At 40.0% G+C, this 23,647-nt stretch overlaps 1 protein-coding gene across 5 annotated transcripts in view; it reads right to left on the reverse strand.

Annotated features, from left to right (window-relative positions):
• mapkap1 (MAPK associated protein 1) overlaps positions 1–23,647 on the reverse strand; it is a 297,659-nt gene that overhangs the window by 85,965 nt on the left and 188,047 nt on the right. The window contains exon 9 of one of the 5 annotated variants that reach the window (XM_063073412.1): positions 535–10,004. The exons of the other annotated variants lie outside the window; for them this stretch is intronic. Coding sequence (XP_062929482.1) covers positions 9,772–10,004 — 233 coding nt within the window. The 3' untranslated portion in view covers positions 535–9,771. Of the gene's footprint in view, positions 1–534; positions 10,005–23,647 lie in introns of those variants that run through there. 5 annotated transcript variants of the gene reach the window in all.

Here is a 23,647-nt window from a genome sequence, read left to right on the forward strand (position 1 = left end):
GAGCATAATTATCAGAAACAGAACATTTATGAAATAATTTTTAAAATAGCAATATTCCATCCTGATTGAAGGATTTCAGCCAGAATCGTTGAGTCTTTATTCCTTTCCTTAGGTGCTGGCTGACCTGCTGAGTTCCTCCAGCATTTTGTGTGTGTTGCTCTACATTTCCAAAATCTGCAGAATCTCGAGCTTAATATTCTTTATCAGACACGGTGCTATGTGACGCTTAATTTAACACAAAGTAAAATTTGGCAGTTGCCATGTTACCAGGTTTTAAAGTCACAGTATAAATACAACGTAATTTTCTAAAAATCTATTTTATTTGAAAAGTTAATTTTTTAACCCAGAAGATTAAAAAGAAACTTCTGGATGCAGAAACTAAAGTGGTTTCTGAATAACCATATATTATAACCATCTGCATGTGTTACAAATGAACATGAACCCCATTCTTCAAATAAGCCTTTCCTGAAAGTTAAAAAAGCATTTTGGAATGATCATGCAATACAAATTACTTTGATTTGGTGTAAATTTTAATTTTGAAACGTTAAATCTTACAATATTAATTACTCTGAATCACATTGTTTAATTATTACAATTCAATAAATTGTCCAAATATTATCAGCTCTTCTGATTGTATAGTGTAAAAATGCTGCACTAATCTTTGATGGCTACAGTAACACAAGCTGTCTTTGTAAATCAATATAAATTCTGCAAAGTGACAGATCATAATCTGTAAGACACTTTAGGATATTACATGTCAACTGGGGGTTTTACCATATGAGACAGCAGGCACATTATTGCAATTGTAGAAAGCCCTGTGTATGCATAAACATGCTGTATCACACAACCAACAGTGCAGGTGTTTGCAGACACACAGGCGGAAGCTATGGCTGCCCTTTACATTATACTCATCTCTAAATTAACCAAAACAAAGAACTGCTACAGTAATGCGCAACTACAGGAGGTATTTAACTTGTGTTAAATGCAAAGCTGCACCAAACAACATCTCCTTCAATACCAGTAACATATTCAACATTCCCATTATTTTACTGTGGGATAAGATCTTGTCTTTCAACTGCTTTTTGAAACAAAGGAGCCTTGCCTTTTGTTTGAATGCACAGTTCAGATGAGGCCAGCGTGGTGAAAAGACAGGTTACTTTCCTAACAAACCTGGCTAAATTGGAAAAAAAATACTGAAAACGTTTTGGAAACACGACCCATCAATTCTAATTTTTAAACTTTCACTTTCAGTCAACAACAGAAAAAGGTCCCTTCGAACTTTTATCTTCACTACAAAGTGTTCTTATCTCATGGTGGTGTCAGGAGCTTTATCTCTCTTTCAACTGACAACACAGACAATTCAGTTAAAATTGGAAAAGAATCCCACTCCAGTTGAGTAAATAAATAATCAATACTCATCTAAATGCAAATGAGAAACGAGCCCCCTCTGATAACAGGGTGCTTATCAAAGATCCAATTTTCTCTAGACAGTTGGATGCAACCAAATCACCATCATCCAGTCACAAGCTAATGGATAAAAATCGTAACTAAACTGAGCAGATCACTAGAGATCAACTAAGTTGCAGGTTTTGGCCACTTCACATTTAACTAGGTTTGCTATCACTCACTTCCTTGTTCGGACCATTCCAATCAACCACGGTCTTCTTTTGAATGTGGTTAACAATTAGTAGTTCAGATCATTAAATCTACAGCAGCGAATGATGACGAAAAGATGTTTGCTGAAATGAGGTAAATAAAATTGCTTACGGCACCCTTCAGGGCAGAGAGCAAGGCACAAAGATTTAAAACTCAAGATTGTTTTAATGTCATTTCTGGTGCAAAAGAAAAGGAGAACAAAATAATTGTTACTCTGGATCGATAGCACAAAAACATTGATAACACAACAGTAATTATAAATATGTAAGATAGCATAAATACACAGATTGATTGTGTGTCCATAAAGTGACACTAGGCAAAGGTGTGTCTGTACATAAGATAACTGACAGGAATGGTAGGGTGTGGAGGAGTGGGTTAATGGGTTCAGCCATACTGCTTGGGAAAAGCAACTGCTTTTTGGTTCATTATTCATGAACCATGACTCTTAATATTAACCAAATAATTAGAATGCTTTGGTTAAAATAATACCTCTCTTCATATCTTTAGTATGGTTGATAAACATAATGTACCACAACAACGTATTGTGGATTGTCACTTAATTGGTTGAGAAAAGATTGTGAAGTATGTCAGTGACAATGGTGAGATGGCTACGAGAAGGCTCAAAGATGCTTGAAAATCTCACTTAGGAAATAAAGAGCCTGTGCCAGTTCAGTGCTGTATCCAAAAGCAGCCAGAGTCTGGATGATGGGGTTCACCTCACTGACAATTATGTGACATCAACATCCAAAACAATACGTCCCTATTGTTTATGAAAAGTTATCACATTCAAGTTAAGCTCAGTTAACGTTCGATTTGCACCAAGTTGGTTCTTGGATTTTGCACACTAAATTTATAAGACCACCAAATAATAGATGCAAATTATGGAATTAAAGCAGCTAATCATAAACATAAGAGATTCTACAGACAGAGTCAGAGTCATAGAACACTACAATACAGAAACAGGCCCTTCAGTACCAGTCCATGCTGAACCATTAATCTAACTGGTCCCATCAACCTGCACCAGGACCATAGCCCTCCATAACCCTCCCATCCATGTACCTATCCAAATTTCAAATGTTGAAATCAAACCCACATCCACCACTTCTTCTGGCAACTCATTCCACACACTCACCACCCTGAGTGAAAGTTAAACATTTCACCTTTCACACTTAACCCATCACCTCGAGTTGTAGTTGCACCCACCTCAGTGGAAAAAGACTGCTTACATTTATTTACCTTATCTATACCTCTCAATTTTGTATACCTCTATCAAATCTCCCCTCAATCTTCTATGCTCTAGGGAATAAAGTCCTAACTTTTTTAACCTTTCCCAAAAGCTTAGGTCCTCAATTCTTGGCAACATCCTTGTAAATTGTTTCTGCACTCTTTCAATCTTACTTGCATCTTTCTTGTAGGCAAGTAACCAAAACTGGACACAATACTCCAAATTAGGCCTCACCAAGTCTTGTACAATTTCAACACAACAACCCAACTCCTGTACTCAATACATTAATTTATGAAAGACAATGTGACTTTCTTTATGACCTTATCTACCTATGATGACACTTTCAAGGAGTTATGGATCATGACACTTATCATGTCACTGGCTGGCCCTCACAAAGTGCAACACCTTACACTTGACTGCATTAAATTTCACCTGTCATTTATCAGCCCATTTTTCCAGCTGGTCCAGATCCCACTGCAAGCTCAGATTGTCTTCCTCACTGTCCACTACACTCCTAATCTTGGTGTCATCGACAAATTTGCTGATCCAATTTACCACATTATCATCCAGATCATTGATGTAGATGACAAACAACAATGGACACAGCACTGATCCCTGCAGCACACCATTAGTCACAGGCCTCCAGTCAGAGAGGCAACCATCTGTTATCATTCTGTGGCTTCTCCTGTGAAGCCAATATCTAAATCAATTTACTATCTCATCTTAAATGCCAAGCAGCCAAACCTTCTTGACCAACCTCCCATGCAGGACTCTGTCAAAGCCTTGTAGACAATATTCATAGCCTAACCTTCATCAACTTTCCTGGTAACTTCCTTGAAGAATTATTTAAGATTGGTTAGACACGACCCAGCTTGTACAAAGCCATGCTGCCTGTCCTTGTCTGTCCAAATACTTATATATCCAGTCCCTTAGAATACCTTCCAATAACTTTCCCACTACTGATGTCAGGTTCACCAGCCTAAAATTTCCTGGCTTTTTCAAACAACAGAACAACATTAGCTATCCTCCAATCCTCTGGCACCTCACCCAGGGCTAAGGCTGTTGTAAATATCTCTGCTAGGGCCCCTGCAATTTCTGCACCAGCCTCCCACAGGGCCCAAGGGAACACCTTGGCAGGCTCTGGGGATTTACCCACCCTAATTTGCCTCAAGACAGCAACCATCTCCTCCTCTGTAATCTGTGTAGGGTCCATGACCTCTTTGCTGCTTTGCCTCACTTCTTTAGACTCTGTCCATCTCTCGAGTTAATACAGATGCAAAGATCTCCCCCATCTTTATCAGCTGCAAGTATAGTTTACTCCCTTGATCTTCCGGAGGACCAATTTTGTCCCTTGCTGTCCTTTTGCTCTCAACCTATCAGTTGAAGGATTAGGATTCTCCTTCACGTTGTCTTCTAGAACAATCTCATGCCTTCTTTTAGCCCTTCTGATTTATTTCAGTCTTCTCTTGCATTTCTTGTACTCAAGTACCTCATTTGCTCCGACCTGTCTATAACTGCTATGTACCTCCTCCTTTTCCTTAACCAGGGTCTCAACATCTCTCGATGCTGGAAATCATGAGCAACACACATAAAATTCTGGAGGAGCCCAGCAGCTCAGGCAGCATTGATGGAAGGGAATAAATAGCTAGATGTTTCGGGCTGAGTCTCTACATCAGGACAATCAGCATTAAAGTAGCTGTATGATTTTATTTGGGTTCTGTATATATTAATACTGGAAACAGCTGATCATACACTAACCAGCCCATCTATCCAGTAAAATGAACACTAATTCACCCCAAAGAAATACTTTCAGAACACTGAAAATTAAAACCAATTCACAACAACATTTAAAACCTCAATGGTCTGGATTAGTGAAAAAAAACAGACTTCAATTCTAAGCTGGAAGCTGATCTGACTGGGAATTATAGCCACAGATAAAACAACATACAGAATATTTAATGCTTTTGGATCGAGTAACAACTTAGCAATTCATGACATGAAGCTTGTAGCTCCAAAATTATGAAGACAATTGTCTGTAAATATTTCACTCTTGTTGGAGCAAAGAAAACTGAAGCAACAGCTAAGGCGATTGAGATCCCTCTTGGGAGGGAGCGAAGGAGATGAGAGCTGACTTGGTAGAGGTGTACAAGATAAGAGGCATAGATCAAGTGGATATCTAGAGACTTCCTTCCAGAGCAAAAATGATTAATACCGGGGTGCATCATTTTATATTCCAGCAGGGTAGCCTCCAATCTTATGACATAAACATCAATTTCTCCTTCCGGTAAAACCCCCCCTCGCCTCTTCCTCTATTCCCCGCTCTGACTTTTCACCTCTTCTCATCTACCTATATGGTCCACTTTCCTCTCCTATCAGATTCTTTCTTCACCAGCCCTTGTCCTTTCCCACCACCTGACCTCACCCATCACCTTTCAGCTACACACACAAAATGCTGGAGAAACTCAGCATGCATGAAAAAAAGCAGTTGACGTTTTGGGCCAAAACCCTTTGGCAGGGCTTTTTTCTGTAAGGGGTTTCTTTTTTTTTATGTCACTGCGTAGTCTAATTAAAATGGCTTCTTTGTTATGTTATAATTGAAAGGGCTTCTTTGTTATGTTAACTGCTGAGAAAGTCCTCCCGCTAGTAGTTTGTTTGGATCACGTTACTGATAAGAAGATGTTATGAACCAATTGGGATAGTTGTTATGTTCTTGTTGTGTCTGTAAGATATTGTATGCGCGGGGTTTTGGGGGGAGAAGGCGGGAGAGAGAGACAGAGGATGGTCCAGGTGCTGTGAGTCCGCTAACAGGGTCGGACCCCAAGCGGGGCATTTGGTGAGGAGAGGAGACAGTCTCGTGTAGAGCATCTGGTCGACCACCATTGTTGGTCCCAGGCGGCCGGTCGAGGTGGTCCAAGGGGTCGCAGGGTGAAGAAGAAGGGTCCTGAGCTCCAACTATTTGTGCACGAAGAGACTGAACTTTGATAAGTGTGGTGCCTTTTATTTTCCTTTTATATTTTATTCTCTATTAATTATATAGTTCCAGTAAATTATTTAATCGTATCTGGTGTATTGTCTGTTATTTGGGCGGGGTGGGGTACATCACACAGCATCCACACAAACTGATTACCCAGTTTGGCGGGGCCGAGGGCTATTTCCCTAGATGACAGCGAGCCGAGCGACCCTGAGGCTGGCCGAGGGGGCTATATTTCCATAGATGCTGCCTGGCCTGCTGAGTTCCTCCAGCATTTTGTGTGTGTTGCTCGGATTTCCAGCATCTGCAGATTTCTCTTGTTTGTGACATTCAATAGACAATAGGTGCAGGAGTAGGCCATTCAGCCCTTCGAGCCAGCACCACCATTCACTGTGATCATGGCTGATCATCCACAATCAGTACCCTTTTCCTGCCTTCTCCCATTCCAGCTCACTTCTTTTCTCTCACCCCACGTTTTCATTCTGGTGTCTTCCCCACTTCCTTTCCAATCCAGAAGAAGGGTCTCAGCCTGAAATGTCACTGCTTATTGATTTCCACAGATGCTGCCTGACCTGCTGAGTTCCTCCAGCATTGTGTGAGTGTTGCTTTGTGTTTCCAGCATCTGCAGACTTCTTCACATTTATAATTTTAAGGTGATTGGAGTACAGTGTAAGTGGGGCAAGTTGTTTTTCTCTTTTTTTTTAAAAACACAGAGTGCGTGGAACACCCTGCCCAGGGGTGCTGGTATAGGCAGGTACATTAGGGGAACTTAAGGAACTCTTGGACAATAGAAAAAGGAGGGGTACGTAGGAAGGAAGGGTTAGATTGATCGTAGAGTAGATTAAAGTGTTGGTACAAAATCATGGTTGAAGGGCCTGTAAAGGCCTGGAGCGTTTTATGTTCTAAGTCAGAGTACAAAACTTGCATCAAGGGGCATACAACAGTGAGGTGTGTTTTTGCAAGGTGCAGGCACAAAGAAAAAGGAGAATAAACCATTTCATCTGACTCCAAGAAATGCATTGCACTGAGTTGATCAAAAATATATCACACTTTTTAATCTAAAGGAAAAACTGAACTTACTTCCATGCTTCTGGTACCCCACTTTCCTCCTGCTGCTCTTTCTGAATTCAGCTCAATGTGATGGAAACAAAATGCAGAGTGACAGGATTTCCAGTTGTGTCAGGGGTTTCTGACACCTGCTCCAGTGCAGTAAAACAACTCCACTTTAAACCAATTCCACCTAACAGTCTACTGACAGCTGAAGTGATCTAGGCTGAAAACCTAACTCTCAGTAAATCTAATATAATGAATATTTTTAACATACATTATATTGCCTTGGGAAAGATACATTTCATGCTGTAAATGCTTCTACTTGCTGTGTTAATATCCATGGAAAAAGAATTGGTTTTCACTGCCAAATCAAATACACTCATGATAGTCTGTTGCTGCTTTCCAATCTATTTCAGGTAACTGTCATATATCACTGTTGTAACCGTATCCAAGTTTGAGACTATCTTGTGTATATAAAAACAAAGAGCTTCTTGTAATGATACATTAAAATAAAATGATCAAAATGAAGATATTTGTAACCACAGGCTTTTTTTGTTCAGATTGATAAGCAGATTACCAAGCAGTTGTATAGCATGCACAAGAGCTCTTTTTTTAAAAAAGGGGCATCCACCTAGGCTTACGCACAATTGCACATTAGGGAACCTTCTGAATCCTATAACCCACCTTTTAGCCTTTCCAGTGAACCATTAGCTCGATGCAGCTTTTGTTTGTTGATCACAGTTTTAAAAAAAGACCAGGAAAAAAATCTGACGGCGAAGTAAAACAGATGAGGTCAAAATATTGTATCCAAAATGTTATTAGGGAAGTTGTGGAGAAAGATGTGGCTTCAACAGCCTTACCAAAGCTGCAGAGTAAAGAGGTTAAAATGCCCTTTGCACTAATCCCCCAACAAATCAGAAAGAGGAGTTGCTGACAATTTATTTCTCAAATGAAGTGTGACTCAATAAAGAGAAAAGCCTCCGTACACAGTGTATATTATGTTCGTATTTAACCAGCCCTTGAGCCAGCTTTTGCTTCCATATGTAGCTGTGAATTGGTCTTTCTGGCAAACACATTTAGATCCACATCAATTCAGTAACTTAAATGTACATAAATGTCTTTAGTTTAACTTGTGTGTGAGAGTGAAGAAGGTCAGAAAAGAGAGGCAATCAGCCAAGATTAAAAATTACTCATGAAACACTACTAGTGTTTGAAATGTCATCTTTGTTACAAAAATGTTCGGGGACACCAAGATGGCCTGAAGCAAAAGGCTCAGTGGAGCTAGGGTGGGAGGGGAAGACAGACAACAGCTGATGCACAAACTAGTTGCTCTGGAAGGATTTATTATCTGTTCTAACTCATGAAATACTACCCACACTCTTCTCTGCAACAACCTTCACACAACCCTTTTTGCCAACGCATTCAAAACCACTGATGAGGCCTTCCTTTCCAAAATGCAAGATCCTCTACAAAAATCTAATCCTTAATAGCACAATTTAAAAAAAATCTCTCCCCCATTCTCCAACCATCAACCTTCTAACCTTAACAATTTTTTTCTATTATTCAATTGAAGATCTTAATACACTCACTGCCAATGTCTGAAATTGTACCAAGTGCAGAAGAGCCCTTCCAAGGTACAATGAAATGCATAAGACAAAATGGGAAAACTTGAAGTCAAACAAAATTCAGCATATCTACACAAAATTCAAATCCTTGGTCCAAATGGGATCCCTCCATTCTCATGGGAAAAAAACATTAAAGCAATTAGTACAAAGTCCAACAGTTGACGGCAAGACAAGCAACAACGTGGAAGGAAACTGAAGGAAAGGCTGAGGTGAGACAGTGCATCACTTCGGAAGAATGATAAGCCTTGAAAAGCAGTAGAGACAACCGAAGTAAATCAGAGTAAAGCCAATGTCCAGTGGGGGTCCAATTGGTGGTGCAGTAATCACTGCTACCATCTTGAAGCATCACACAGCCAGGTTTGATGCTAACTATGTGCTGTCTATGTGGATTATGCACATACTCAGGGCAGATTTTTGTTGGATGCTCTTGTTTCCTCCAACATCACAAAGATATGCATGGCTAAACCGCAAGTTGCTCTTCAGTTCAGCTGACTGGCAAAAGATAGGGAGTTGCTGGACATGCAAAAGTGAATACCGACAGGATCGCAGATGCAAGCAACTGGAGATGTTGGAACCCTGAACAGAGATACAAACTACTGAAGGAACTCATTGGAAAGATGAATAATCTTGACCTAAAATGTTGACTATCCTTCCCTGCTATAGATGCTGGCAGACATGCTAAGTCCCACTGATAGGATTAGTCTAATGGAAGCTTTCATGGGCCCAGTTGGTGTCCTCCCATGTCATAAAATGGTAGGTGAGTGTGACACAATACAACAAGAAAGCGTGCTTTTTAGGATAAAATCCTGTATTGTTGAGCCGTTGTTTACCACTTGCTATTTAAATATCAATGAAGATATCAATATCTCAAATTACATCATAATGTCTCACCAGATAAATTTTTTCCCTTAACAGCAAAACAAGGGAATTTTGGCTGTGCAGATTAGTAATTTGAAAAAACTCTTATTTTCTGAATGATACCATACCAATAAAACAAAATAATTACTAATTCCACGTACACATCCATACAACTGTGGTCATCTCCCATAGAAAATAAACTGTATGTACACACAAACATTAAAAGGCAGGGAAACGGAGACTCCTTTGCATGCATCTTCCGAAACAGCTTTACTTCTATCTTTGATATCTCTTTTTTTTCCTTTTCAGGGCGCGGGGGTTCTTTTGAAGACCCCGACCAGAAGTTACACTCTGACTTCGGTTCTGAGCAGGAATGGGACCCGCTCTCAAGGCCTCACGACCAGCCGCTTTTTGATATCCCAATGATGCGGCCTGGAAGATGAGCGTGCCTTCAGAGTCCTGGGATTTTGTGGCTCTGGGGACATGTTGATTCTCGGCCGGTGCCCCTGACTGAAGCGTTGCGGGAGAACACAGAACATTGGGAGCAGTGGGTTAGCTGCCGGGGGTTTGTGTGTCCAGAGAGCTGCGCCTTTTTGGTGCCGACTCGCTGACCGCAGAGCTAGGGGAAAAAAAGCGATGCATCAGACTTTTAACATTGTAAATCAGCAAGTTGTTTGTTATGTCTCCCCTCTCTCTCTCTTTTTTCCCTTATTAGGGAGAGAGCGCCTGTGGTACATCGAATTATCGGATGAATGAGTAGTTTTTGGGGTAATGCACGTCTGTGTCTTTACTGACGCTTTGCTCTACGCTTGAGTGCTCGGTGGTGGGTGCTGATGCTTTTTTACTGGTGGGGGTGGGACGGGGTCCTTGCTGCTGCTTGTGTATGGGAGGGGGAGTTGGTGGGGGCTTGGGGGTTCTAACCTTTTAACTGCCATTCATTCTTTGAGGCACTCCTCTGTTTTTTTGAATGTCTTCAAAGAAAAAGAACGTCAAGATGTATATTGTATACATTTCTCTGACATTAAATGCACCTATTGAAACTTACTGAAAAATAAAACTGCATATTCATGTAAGTTACTAACAACCCTGCAGCTGGCTTTGTTTGCCTCCAGTATTTAATAGTCTTGCAGTTCCTTAGTTCTAATTTAAAGGATAAATATAAAGTCAATACTAACTCTACTTAGAAATTAATGTAGCAGTGTTATCTTTCATTTTGTGATGAAAACTTGACCTTCCAGTTATATGCATTGGTGGAGTGCTCATGGGGATGTAATTTAACACAAGTAAGGCCTATTTATTCACTCCACCTCCAGGCACAACAAATGGCAAATAGCCCAACGGTTATGAACCAGCACATCCACACAATTGGATTGCAATGATTCAAGTCTAAGCACTGACAGATGACAATGGCTCTACAATATCAGGAATGACCCAATGCCAGTAAATCCAAATATTGCCACAAAATTAATGTTTTCCCTCAATTTTTTTTGCCCTTTTCCTTGTGAAGGTACACCCTCCATCCAAGGGTAAGATTTCATTTCAGCAATATAATCTTCTGTTTGCAAGCAACCAGCACTTTGGACACTGAAGATTTACAGGTTAGTGGACGAGTCCAAATCTACCCTTGTAACTAACTTATTATTCTCTTTATTGGAGTTTTGTTTTCCACACTTTTTCTTCTACTTGCAATTAACCAGAGATTACATATGTTAGGGTTGAATACTGCATTCTTACTTCGATAATAAATGTACTTTGATAATAAATGTACTTTGAATCTTTAAATGACTTCAAGCTATAGTACCAAGTACCAACATGTTAAGTATTTCCAATGATACTGGTAGATTTCATCACCAATCTAACCAAGTGTTAGAGTGCTACAAGTGAAGTTTTAGATGATAGTTTATGATGTACTACCAAAGGAGAAGAGGATTAAAGTGAACATTGTTTATGTTTACTGAATACCTTGAAAGCAATACTCTTCAAATTGAAGAATTCTTCCAACACTTAAGAACATACTTTTCCAAATTAATGACATAGAGAGGGCTAGAATCCTTTCTGTTTATCAAAAGCAGATGTCTTAAGTTACAACTGATGATATAAAACGATCATTCATGTTGGGAGTGAAGACAGTTGATGATTAGTCTGCTCATAACTATGGAAAATGCAGATCATGTCTCCGAAAAAGGCTGGCGTCCGTTCAAGTCTGTCTGTATTCATAATGTAACAATTCTTCATAAATCCATGGACTGTCTGACATTTAAAATAAACTCTTAGCACACTTATTAGAATACAAGATGCCATTTAATCCAGTCATAAAAGTTCAATGCAAATATATCTAAACCTAGGCAAGAATCCAGTAAGAGTACTGCACAAAAAGGGCAGAACATTCAATTCAGTGCCAAATGTTTGGAAAAAGCCATTAGCAGATCAGTGGAAGCTGTGTTGTTAGTTTTTTTTAAAGCAGAAGTGCACAGATTCTTGATAAAGACTGGAAGGTTGCTGGGGGCCAACAGGAATGTAAAGTTCATGTTACACTAGATTAGTAATGATCTTATCGATCAGCAGATTCAAGAAATTGAGTGGCTTACTCCTGGCTATAATTTGTGTGCTTCTATTATTTTCCTTCTTTGCCTTACCACAACCTCAGTGTAGAGGTAAATCAGACAGGATGAATAACGGAAGATGCCATCAACAAGGGTCAGTTTGTTATCCCTCAAAGTTCAAAATTATACAGGGTGGCTTCATTATACATGTTAGCATAATGGCTAGAGTAATGCTTTACAGCACCACGATCACTTATGCTGTCTGTAAGGAGTTTGCATGCTCTCCCCACAACCATGTGAATTTCCTCTGGGAACTCCAGTTTTCTCTCACTTTCCAAAGATGTATGGTTTAGGGTCAGTAAGTTGAGGGAATGCTGTTCTGGTGCTGGAAGCATGGCGACACTTGCGGGCTGTGCCCAGCACATCCTCAGACTGCGTTTGTCATTGATGCAACCGACACATTTCCTTCTATGTTTCGATGTATAAGTGACAAAAAAATTGTTCGTTTTTTCTTCATCTTAAAAGATTTGGGGGATCCATCGTTGGCCATGGAGATAAAAAGAACGTACGTGTGTGTGTGTGTGTGTGTGTGTGTGTGTGTGTGTGTGTAAAAACTCAAGCAATGTAGGAAAATCCCCATTCTGACCAAAACACTTGATCCACAACAGCATTTTAGCTCTCCAATGCAAGCTGGGTCAACAGCACCTCAATTTTCATCATGTCTTCCTTGAGAATCTATAAAACACTTGAGTGTGTATTCTCACCTGATGAACTGAGTTCAGAAAGTCAAATCCAACCATTCAGCAAGACTGCATACTGATGCAATAGAACTACGCCAACACCAACTTCATCAGCTTGTGCAAAATAAAATTTTTGACTGAACTACCTTTGATTTGCCACTTAATTCCAAGTATTCAAGTCACTGAAAGTTAACAACCAGGTCCAGCTAACAACCAGAAAGGCAAATACTCTATTGGTCCATGCAATAAGTGGATTAGAGCAAAGGAGGAAAAGATATTTTAATGCATTGTACATGGAAGGAGAGCAATGAATTGTTCTTCACATTGTTGGTCTGCTGTATGAGGAGAGAATGAGTAGGTCACACCTGTGTCCTGATGTAGGGCCTTGGCCCGAAATGTAGACTCTTTATTCCCCTTCATAGATCTTGCCTGACCTGCTGAGTTCCTCCAGTATTTTGTGTAAGTTGCACTGTATAGTGTTTAGAAGAATGAGAGTTTTTCATCATTGCAACTTACACACCCAATGATCACCGACTGGGGTTCAGTACCCGCCACTGCCCATAAGGAACCTGTACATTCTCTGGGTGCTCTGGTTTCCTCCCACATTCCAAAGACTTCTGGTTAGGGTTAGTAAGTTATGCATGTTACATCAACAGCGGAAGCATGGCGACACCTGCGGGTTGCCTTGCACAATCTTGGATGATTTGACACAGACGATTGTGTTTTAATGTACACGTGACAAATAATGCTAATCTTTACTTTACACAATTCCTACAGGGTCCATCAAAGGGATGCAGGGCAGAAGTTTCTTCTGACTAGAACTTGAATTGAGGGTGGTGAACTTTCTGGGGGCTGAGAATGCTGAGTCACTGAATCCATTTAAAGTACATGAATATACACTGGCATGGCATGCAAAAGTTTGGGCACACCTGATCAAAATTTCTGTTACTGTGAATAGTTAAGTGGGTAGAAGAAGAACTGATCTCCAAAAGTTAAAGACGAAACATTCTTTTCAACATTTTAAGCAAGACTAGTGTATTATTTTTGCTTTGTACTATTTTAGAGTGGAAAAAAGGAAAGGAGCACCATGCAGAAGTTTGGGCACCCCAAGAGATTTGAGCTCTCAGATAACTTTTACTAAGGTCTCAGACTTTAATTAGCTTGTTAGGGCTATGGCTTGTTCACAGTCATCGTTAGGAAAGGCCAGGTGATACAAATTTCAAAGCTTTATAAATACCCTGACTCCTCAAACCTTGTTCCAACAATCAGCAGCCATGGGCTCCTCTAAACAGCTGCCTAGCACTCTGAAAATTAAAATAAATGATGCCCACAAAGCAGCGGAAGGCTATAAGAAGATAGCAAAGCTTTTTCAGGTAGCCGTTTCCTCAGTTCGTAATGTAATTAAGAATGGCAGTTAACAGGAACGGTGGAGGTCAACTTGAGGTCTGGAAGACCAAGAAAACTTTCAGAGAGAACTGGTCGTAGGATTGCTAGTAGGCAAATCAAAACCCCCGTGTGACTGCAAAAGACCTCCAGGAAGATTTAGCAGACTCTGGAGTGGTGGTGCACTGTTCTACTGTGCAGCAACACCTGCACAAATATGACCTTCATGGAACAGTCATCAGAAGAAAACCTTTCCTGCGTCCTGACCACAAAATTCAGCCTCAGAAGTTTGCAAAGGAACATCTAAACAAGCCTGATGCATTTTGGAAACAAGTCCTGTGGACTGACGAAGTTAAAATAGAAATTTTTGGCCGCAATGAGCAAAGGTATGTTTGGAGAAAAAAGGGTGCAGAATTTCATGAAAGGAACACCTCTCTAGCTGTTAAGCACGGGGGTGGATTGATCATGCTTTGGGCTTGTGTTGGATCCAGTGGCACAGGGAACATTTCACTGGTAGAGGGAAGAATGAATTCAATTACGTTTATAAATGCCAGCAAATTCTGGAAGCAAACATCACAGCGTCTGTAAAAAAGCCGAAGATGAAACAAGGATGGCTTCTACAACAGGATAATTATCCTAAACACACCTCAAAATCCACAGTGGACTACCTCAAGAGGCACAAGCTGAAGGTTTTGGCATGGCCCTCACAGTTCCCCGACCTAAACATCATCAAAAAGAGCAGTGCATGCAAGACGGCCCAAGAATCTCACAGAAATAGAGGCCTTTTGCAAGGAAGAATGGGTGAAAATCCCCCAAACAAGAATTGAAAGACTCTTAGCTGGCTACAGGAAGCGTTTACAAGCTGTGATACTTGCCAAAGTGGGTGTTACTAAGCAGGGTGTTACCATGCAGGGTGCCCAAACTTTTGCTTCGGGCCGTTTTCCTTTTTTGTTATTTTGAAACTGTAAAAGATAGAAATAAAAAAGTAATCTTGCTTAAAATATTAAAGAAATGTGTCATCTTTAACTTTATGCCTTTTGGAAATCAGGTCATCTTTTACTCACTTAGCTATTCACAGTAACAGAAATTTTGACCAGGGGTGCCCAAACTTCTGCATGCCACTGTACCTCTGGACAGTCAGGGAATCAAGGGATATGGGGATAGTGCAGGAAAATGGACCCCAGGCAGAAATTTGCTGTTGATCTCAATAAATGGCTGGACAGACTTCCAGGACGATGGTGGCTTACTCCTGTTTCTCATTCTTCCACACGTATAAAATCTTTGAAAGCATTTGATCATCTTCCCTAAATCTTCATTCCAATTGGTGCATTTTTCGGTTCAAAACACTGAAATATTTTACTGAATTTAAAAAGTTACAGAAAAGGCAGCTGTTTTTCCAAAGATGGAAAATTGAATCACAGATTGCTGCAGCTACTTTTATTAGAGCAGCTTAACCTGAAAATACACAGACACAAAACAGTAAGCTGAAGACCACGTTGTGCCAGGAAAACGGCAATAGAAATAAGGGCTTTGCCACTCCGTCCTGAGGAGAAGGAAACATGCTTCAGTGAATTTTAGTCACCGAGCAAAGCTTATCTCCACTTCTTTCTTTAGAGATGTTAACCTATAGGAAACCTCACTCTCAGAATGAAAGAAATATCATTGAAACCTGCCAAAAAAAGCTTGAAGACATTCACCCCTGGGTACTGGATCACTTACATCACTGAAGTCACTACCCCATTTATATTGCAGGAGGCCGTTGCTAAACTGGGACAGTGCCAGCTCAAATTCTGCCCAGTATAAATCAGTGTCACCAGCTGAAGTACATAACTTGGTATCAATTTTCATTGCTATTATTTGAAGTTATAAGGTTAGCAGAAAATTTCTAATGGCTGGACTCTGCAGTTGGTGAAACTGTCAGTGTTTGCTGTCACCATGCCATGCTGCTGACAATAAACTCAGGATTTCCAAACATGCATAGCTTATTGCAGGAATCCCTACATTGCTGTCAGCTATTCGGTGTTCCTCCACAGGGCACACAGCTTGCAGCCTTCTCTACGTAATGAAGGGAAACACTCAGTTTACAAAAACAAACTCATCTCATTGTGAAATGGCCTTATTGTTTTTTTGGAAGATAAGCAAATTAGTGACATCACACTAAGGCATAATTATTCATTTTCAAATAATATTCAATTTGAAAATGTGGGTTGCATTTCCCTCAAACAAAACAAAATGCAGAGTGATTTTTTTAACAGAAGTGTAACATTTCAGCTTCCATCCAAGCTCATGAACAAACTCCAAAATGATTTCAAATACACAACGGGACTTCCCCCATCCTGCTTACTTCAGTTCCACATAACTGGCTGTATGATGACGTCACTGAGTCATCGCTGTTCCACTGAAGAAATCCCTGCTGGATTAATGGAAGTCCACACCAAAAAACTACCCTGGTCTTAGCAGGTTTGATGTCCCCTTAGAACAGAGATGAGGAGGAATTTCTTTAATCAGAGGGTGGTGAATCTGTGGAATCACTGTCACAGACAGCCATGGAGGCCAAGTCACTCGGTATATTTAAAGCAGAGGTTGATAGGTTTTTGATTAGTCGGGGTTATGTGGAAAGGGCAGGGGAATGGGGTTGAAAAGGATGAAAGAATGGCACAGCAGATTCAATTGGCCGAATGTCATAATTCTTATGGCATGTGCACTGCTTTGCCACCAATCAAAAAATCTATACCAATAAATAGCACGGATGAGTTTGTGGCCACTGACTGCTCCTCAGCAAGAATCCCTCTGTCACTCTCTGCTGCTCAGCCTCTGATTTCCCTCACATTCACTCGCTCTTTCGGAATCAACCTAGTGCTTGACAATGGAGCTATAGTGGGGGAGGGAAGACAAGTCATTTATTTTCTGTCCAACTTCTCAGTCCCTTCCCTGCACCAAGCCATGAGGTTCATTTCCCCTCAGACGAGGGCCTTTGCATTCATAGCCTTCACGGTGACCTCCAGCACCCACTCACTGTTTCCCCTTTTCTCACTGTTACCATCAGGTAGGAGGTACAGAAGCCTGAAGGCACAAACTCAGCGATTCAGGAACAGCTTCTTCCCCTCTACCACCTGATTCCTAAATGGACATTGAATCTTTGGACACTACCTCATTTAAAAAAAAAACAGTATTTCTGTTTTTGCACGTTTTTTAAAAATCTATTCAATATACATAATTGATTTACTTGTTTAATGATTATTATTTTTCTCTCTGCTAGATTATCTATTGCGTTGAACTGCTGCTACTAAGTTAACCAATTTCACATTGCGTGCCGGTGTTAATAAACCTGATTCTGATTCTGAGATACAGGGCTGGAGAAGCGGGAATCTGATCGGAAAGGACACAAGGACATGGAAGGAAGGGAAGGAAGGGGAAGCAGCACTGAAGGGAGGTGATGGGCAGGTAAGAAGATGAGGAGAGAGGGGGAAATGGGAATGGTGGGGTGGGCATTACCGGAAGTTCGAGAAATTGACGTTCATGCCATCAGGTTGGAGGCTACCCAGACGGAATGCAAGGTGTTGCTCCTCCAACCTGAGTGTGGTCTCATCCCGGCAGTAGAGGGCGCCATGGACTGACATGTCAGACTGGGAATGGGAAGTGGAATTAAAAATGGGTGACCACTGGGACATCCTGTGTGGTGTGGTTTCTAATGAACACACTAGTGTACGTAACTAACGCTAGTTAGAAACTGATTGGCAACAGTAGTCTCCTGTCCCACTTAAGTGGCATAGTGTCCCAAATACACAAAAGAAACAAATTTTCATTTTCATTGTAACATTCAAGATGATTGTTGATACCTTCAGATTCTTCATAGTTCCTAACTTTAACTAGTGAAACCATTTCATTTTCACTCCTGGTCGTTTCTGGCATCTCTACGTCTGAATGTTTGAAACCACAGTGAGCAAAATGGATCTGAATTGTCTTACTGTTTATTTTCGCCAACTACATCAGTGACAAAAATTACTATTTGTTGAACACAAATACATGCAGCCGACACTATTTCAAAACCATTTGCTCGAAGCACAGTGTAGTGTCTAATGGCTACACAACTGCACGCCACTGACACTAGTTGGAAGCTGTCTGGCAACTGTCTCCTGTCCTAATTAAGCGCATAATGTCCCAAATAAACAAATGGAATTGCAGCTATTTTCGTTAAGAAAAACAAGTAGCTGCCATGATAAACCGATGGCACAATTAACTGGAATCCAATGTATTTGAAGCATGTCAAACAATGTGTAGTTAATTTTCCTGTATATGAACAAAGCTTTTGTATTTTGAACATTTTATTGATATTTATTCATTTCTGAATCCCCAGCAGATCTCTGCACAAGTTGCTTTCCAGAAGACACAGGAGTAGAATTAGGCTATCTGGCCCTTTAGTACTCTTTCACCATTCCATCGTGGCTGATTTATTATCCCTCTCAACCCCATTCTCTTGCCTTCTCCCCGTAATCCATGATTCCCTTACTAATCAGGAACCTATCAATCTCCACTTTAAATATCTCCAATTACTTGGCCTCCATAGCCATCCATGGCAATGAATTCCAGATACACCATCCTCTGGCCAAAGAAATTACTGCTCATCTCTGTTCTAAATGAATGTCCCAGTATTCTAAGGTTGTGCCTCCTCCACTATAGGAAACATCCTCTCCACATCCACCCTTTGTAGGTTTTTCAATATTCAATAGGTTTCAATGAGATCCCCCCTCATTCTTCAACAACATGAATTTCACCCTTCCATTCTGCAGTAAGGATTGGCACTTCTGTTTTGCCAGTAAGCCATTTCCACCTGTGACTGCCAGGAAAGCTTTCAACCAAAAACCCGAACATGTCCACTGAGACAACACACTTCGGATTTATCCAACGTGACTGCTTCTAATTAAATATCTGCCGTAACAGCTTCCTTTGCACATTCATCTTGTGCTGCAGCGAAGAGATCCTCAGAATTAGGCAGCATTGTTCACTTTTTATTTGAACTTCTTCCCCAAAGTTCTGACACAAGGCATGTAACCTACAATGATACAGTACTTGCATTAACCCCCTACTGCTTTCCCTAGTAAAGCTGTTGTTGTTTGTAAAGCTGCTTCATAAAGCAATGCGAGTTACAGATGCTTTCCTTTGTCCTTACCTTCCAAGCTAGGGTACATTCACAAGGTATTAATTTCAGCCATAATATAAAATGTTGAAGAAAGCCCAGAAATATATCTCAAATTTACATAAAACTAAGCACCAATGTTAATTCAAGGCAGGAGTTTTAACATAATTTCAGATAATCTTACTTTGTGATTGAATTGAGTGTTAACAAAAAGAGATATGCCAACAAAGATGAATTTCCCTTTACAGAATGCACCTTTGCAATATGCAGCAATGCTGCATTAAGAAGTTGTGAGCAATTTTTATTGCTCGAATTCCCTCTTAAGGCTGGCACAGTCGCATAGCAGTAAGCAGAACGCTACTACAGCGCTAGCAATTGGGGTTCAATTCTGCTGCTGTTCATAAGGAATTGGTACATTCTTCTCTTGACTGCCTGGGTTTCCTCTGGGTCCTCCAGCATTCCAAAGATGTACGGTTAGGGTTAGTGAGTTGTGGGTATGTTGTGTTGGCACCAGAAGTGTGGCGATATTCATGGGATGCCCCCAGCACTATCGGTCGATGACGCAGAAGAACACATTTCAGTGCATGTCTTGATGCACAAATGACAAATAAAGCCAATGTTTTAAATCCCCAACCATTCTGGCTGCCCTTGCTCAGTAGTTTTCTCCACTGTTCAATACAAATCAGCTCATGTCTCATCATTTAGAAGCATCAAAGTAAGTCTGCTGAACCTGCACCAGGCAAGGGAAGTAAGCCCAATTTCACAGAGATGAAAAAATTGAAGGAACTGGTCAATTTTTAAAGTACCGGTCAATTTTTTCATTAATCAAGTTTACTTGAGTGATATTGGTTGTTAATTTTTATATTTTATTTGCATGTAATGGTTTGATCTCAAATATATGGGGAAATCAGGCAACGGGGCTAGTGCAATGCTGTAGTACTAAGCCAAGTTTCAACAACTATCATCTTATTCAATTGTGGAAGCAATGGAAGCAGCTGAAAAGTTTTGTTTGTTATGGTGTGTTGTTAAACATTGAAAGTCTTTGCCACATTTGACAGTCTGCTGAACTGTATGTTGGCTTAGCTGGCTCTCAATGTTTATCAGCAGCTTTGTTAGTACACTTTGTGCTGCCATAGTGCCCCCCCACCAATTGCCCACACAGTCCCTCTCCCTATCACAATGGCACGATGGGCTCTATTTAAAACTGGGGATTCTTTAAGCATGAAGTGACACTGACAGATTGGATAAAGACAAGTTTGTTCTGACAAGAGCCAACATTTCAAGCCCAGACCCTTCATCAGGATCAGGATCAAGGGTCTCAGTCCAAAACACAGGCTCTTTATTCCTCTCCACAGATGCTGCCTGGCCTGCTGAGTTCCTCCAGCATTTTATCTGTGGCTCTGTATTTTATGTGCTTCGTATTGTTCTGTATTTTATATGTGTTGCTCTGTATTTTCAGCAGATACGGAATCTCTGATGTTTGTTCTGACCAAGTGAGTTGTCACAGGCAGCAAATTCTGGCCCGAGGTCAAAATCTGTGTACGTGAGAGTTTTTTCATTTCAATTTTACTCGTCTTAAATAACAGAAAGATTTTTAAAACTGTTGAGTATAACATACATTTGTTTTCTGTTGGGCACTTGTCACAATAAGCTGGCGATGGCCTATTTGCTCTTGGGATGTCAGCAGTTGATGAGGATGTGGGCTACTAGTCATTAGGCCTTCTATTACCAGACCAGCTAGGGCCAGGCTGGGATCACAGGTAGTAAATTACTATTTAACTAGTATTTAGAAATAACCTAAGCAGAGCTGATTTTTTAAAAAATTATATACAAGCCCGTATTTTTTATGCGTGAGTATGTATATATGTGTATGTGTATATACACACACACACACACAAGCTCTCCTTCACTATTGAGGTGAGACGACTCAAGAATATTAGAACACTTCACTCAGTTATTTTGGGCTCCAGCTGCTGTAGTTCATATCCATTGTTGAAGGTGGAAGATAATGGACCAAGTATTGAGCAATGACACTTCAACCAGCACTAAGAGAGAAAAGATTTGCCAGCGACTTGCTTGCTGAGACAGGATTTTCGTCAAAGTGGGACTGAAGGAATGGAAAATTTAATACCTCTACACTGTAATCATGTATTTGATACAAATTTATTTCACCGTGAATATAAAGCTCCCTTTAACAGCAAGCTTCATGAAGCAGCTTCCAGAACTACCTTTGAAATTTGAGAGCAGTTTGCCCATATTTTATTCGTTCATGGGATTATGAAGTGCACCGTTTAGTACTGTTTGTGTTCAGCATTGCAAAGGGCAGTTAACATTTATGTACAGCACTGGGGACCTGGAATTACATACAAGGCAAAGCACACAAAATGAAAGTTAATTACTTTCGTAAAGGAGATCAGAAAAAAAAAGTTAATTTCATCTTTAATAATGTTTTTTCTTTAAATCAGCTTAATTAACTGAGTGGCAAGGTCCTACTTATCATGGTAACCAAATTGCTCCCAGTCTCAGAGGTTCCTAACGTTGGTCAAACTAAGTTTGAATAATCAAACAAAGCAAACCAAATATATAACCTGGGGCTTTAAATGGTGTTGTGCGTTACAACTGGTCACAAGCTGCAACAAAAAAAACCATTCACAATAAAGTATGCGAGTTCATTTCTGGGAGACCAAACATATCTAAACAGAATTTCTACATATACTACAGTACAGAAATAGAACCTTTGGCCATGCTGAACTATTATTCTGCCTCGTCCCATTGAGCTGCACCCGAACCATAGACCTCCATGCCCCTCCCATCCATGTACCTATCGAAATTTCTCTGAAATGTTGAGATCAAACCCACATCCACCACTTCCATATTTGCACTCAAGATAATAATTTCACAGGAAATTCAGTGTGACCAAGAAACTTTTAACGTATATGTTAACTAACAAGATGCACAAGTTGTTTCAAAGAAACAGTTTTTACAATTTCCTTTTTTTTTGATATTATTAAACAATTAATCGCTGTTCTTCAAACAGTTAAGAAATGAAACAAAAATCTCCTTCGGGTAATAAAATTCCAATAGGCCAAAAATACCCTTTCATATAAAGCATATGATTAAGTAAAAAGTTAACTCTGAAAATATTCAGCTCATTTACACAGATAATTAAAACTAATGATGAGCAGTTTATGAGCTTCAGTCAACAGGACTGACTGGTATTTAGTGTATACAGATTCTCCAGTTAGGTGAACCACTTTGTACTTGACACAGCTGTGGAACACTCATTTTAAGCTCATGAATTCAAATACTTAAACTGAAGAACACTCCATGATAACTCTGTGTATGAATCAATACGGACATAGACGACTATTTCACCACATTTTGCACACTTCAACATTTTTTCCTTTCATCTGAAGGACACAGAAGTGAGATATGAGCTTTTCAATGACAGAAGACACACTCGCTGTTGTGAAGAACTGCTGGTCTCACTCTTTTCTTTGCCAGGACTGATGAAAGTTATCATGAGTTTGACTGGCTGACTTGATTTTCTTTTTGAATTCTTAAAAGACTTCCCTTTTTAAAAAAAAGAGCTATAGCAAGATCAATCCTTAACAAAGTTAACAATCATCCAAAATAATAAGTTTCAAAGCTAGCCAAATTAGTTTATTACTTTCTCACTCTGCTGTTATGCATTGATCAATGCCCATCTGGGAATCTATCCTTTTGTGTGTGAATTTAAATTCCTTACAAATGTAACTCCTTTCTCAGGATCTTAGCAATGTATTTAAGATTATACATTTAACTTATTTAATTGATAAAACAATGATTGTATTTTGTGCTGCATAACCAGGTCAAGAGAAATTACTGGTGACAGATACAAGCAAAAACGCCAAAACAATTTTTGAAACTTTCCACTAATGCTTTAACTTGGCAAAAAGCTTCCCATAATGTGTCCAGTATTTCGATTATTTAAATAAATGCACTATATAAGAGGATATATTTTCATTTCATCTAACTTGAATTGCAAGAAGTAGTTTATTCATCCGTCACCACTATATGTAGTCAGATGTCCTGCAAATCTGGACATACCAACTAGAAAAATAAAAAAATGAAAATTTACAAGTGGATTGAAATGCACAGCTTAAGTAATGTTTCTCTGGGCATAGCTGAGAGCCCTCTAATGCAAGAGAGCTGTTTAAGCATTACCCTGGCACAATGAACTAATCTCTCCCTTGCTGGGGAGATAATGTGACCCCCAGAATACATAAAGTCACCCAAAAAGCGAACAAAAGCAGCTCTCAAAAATATAGAACCATTCATCGAAGCTAACGACTTGTTCATTATGAGTGATGATGGATAAAGACTTCTCATGCTGAGATGAAATCAAGATTTATATGCATTGCTTCCTCCTGCAACTTGTGGGAAGATCATCATCATTTAATTCTATCTCTGCGGCCAG

The sequence above is a fragment of the Mobula hypostoma genome, chromosome 21 (assembly GCF_963921235.1).
Source record: "Mobula hypostoma chromosome 21, sMobHyp1.1, whole genome shotgun sequence".
Lineage (NCBI taxonomy): Eukaryota > Metazoa > Chordata > Chondrichthyes > Myliobatiformes > Myliobatidae > Mobula > Mobula hypostoma.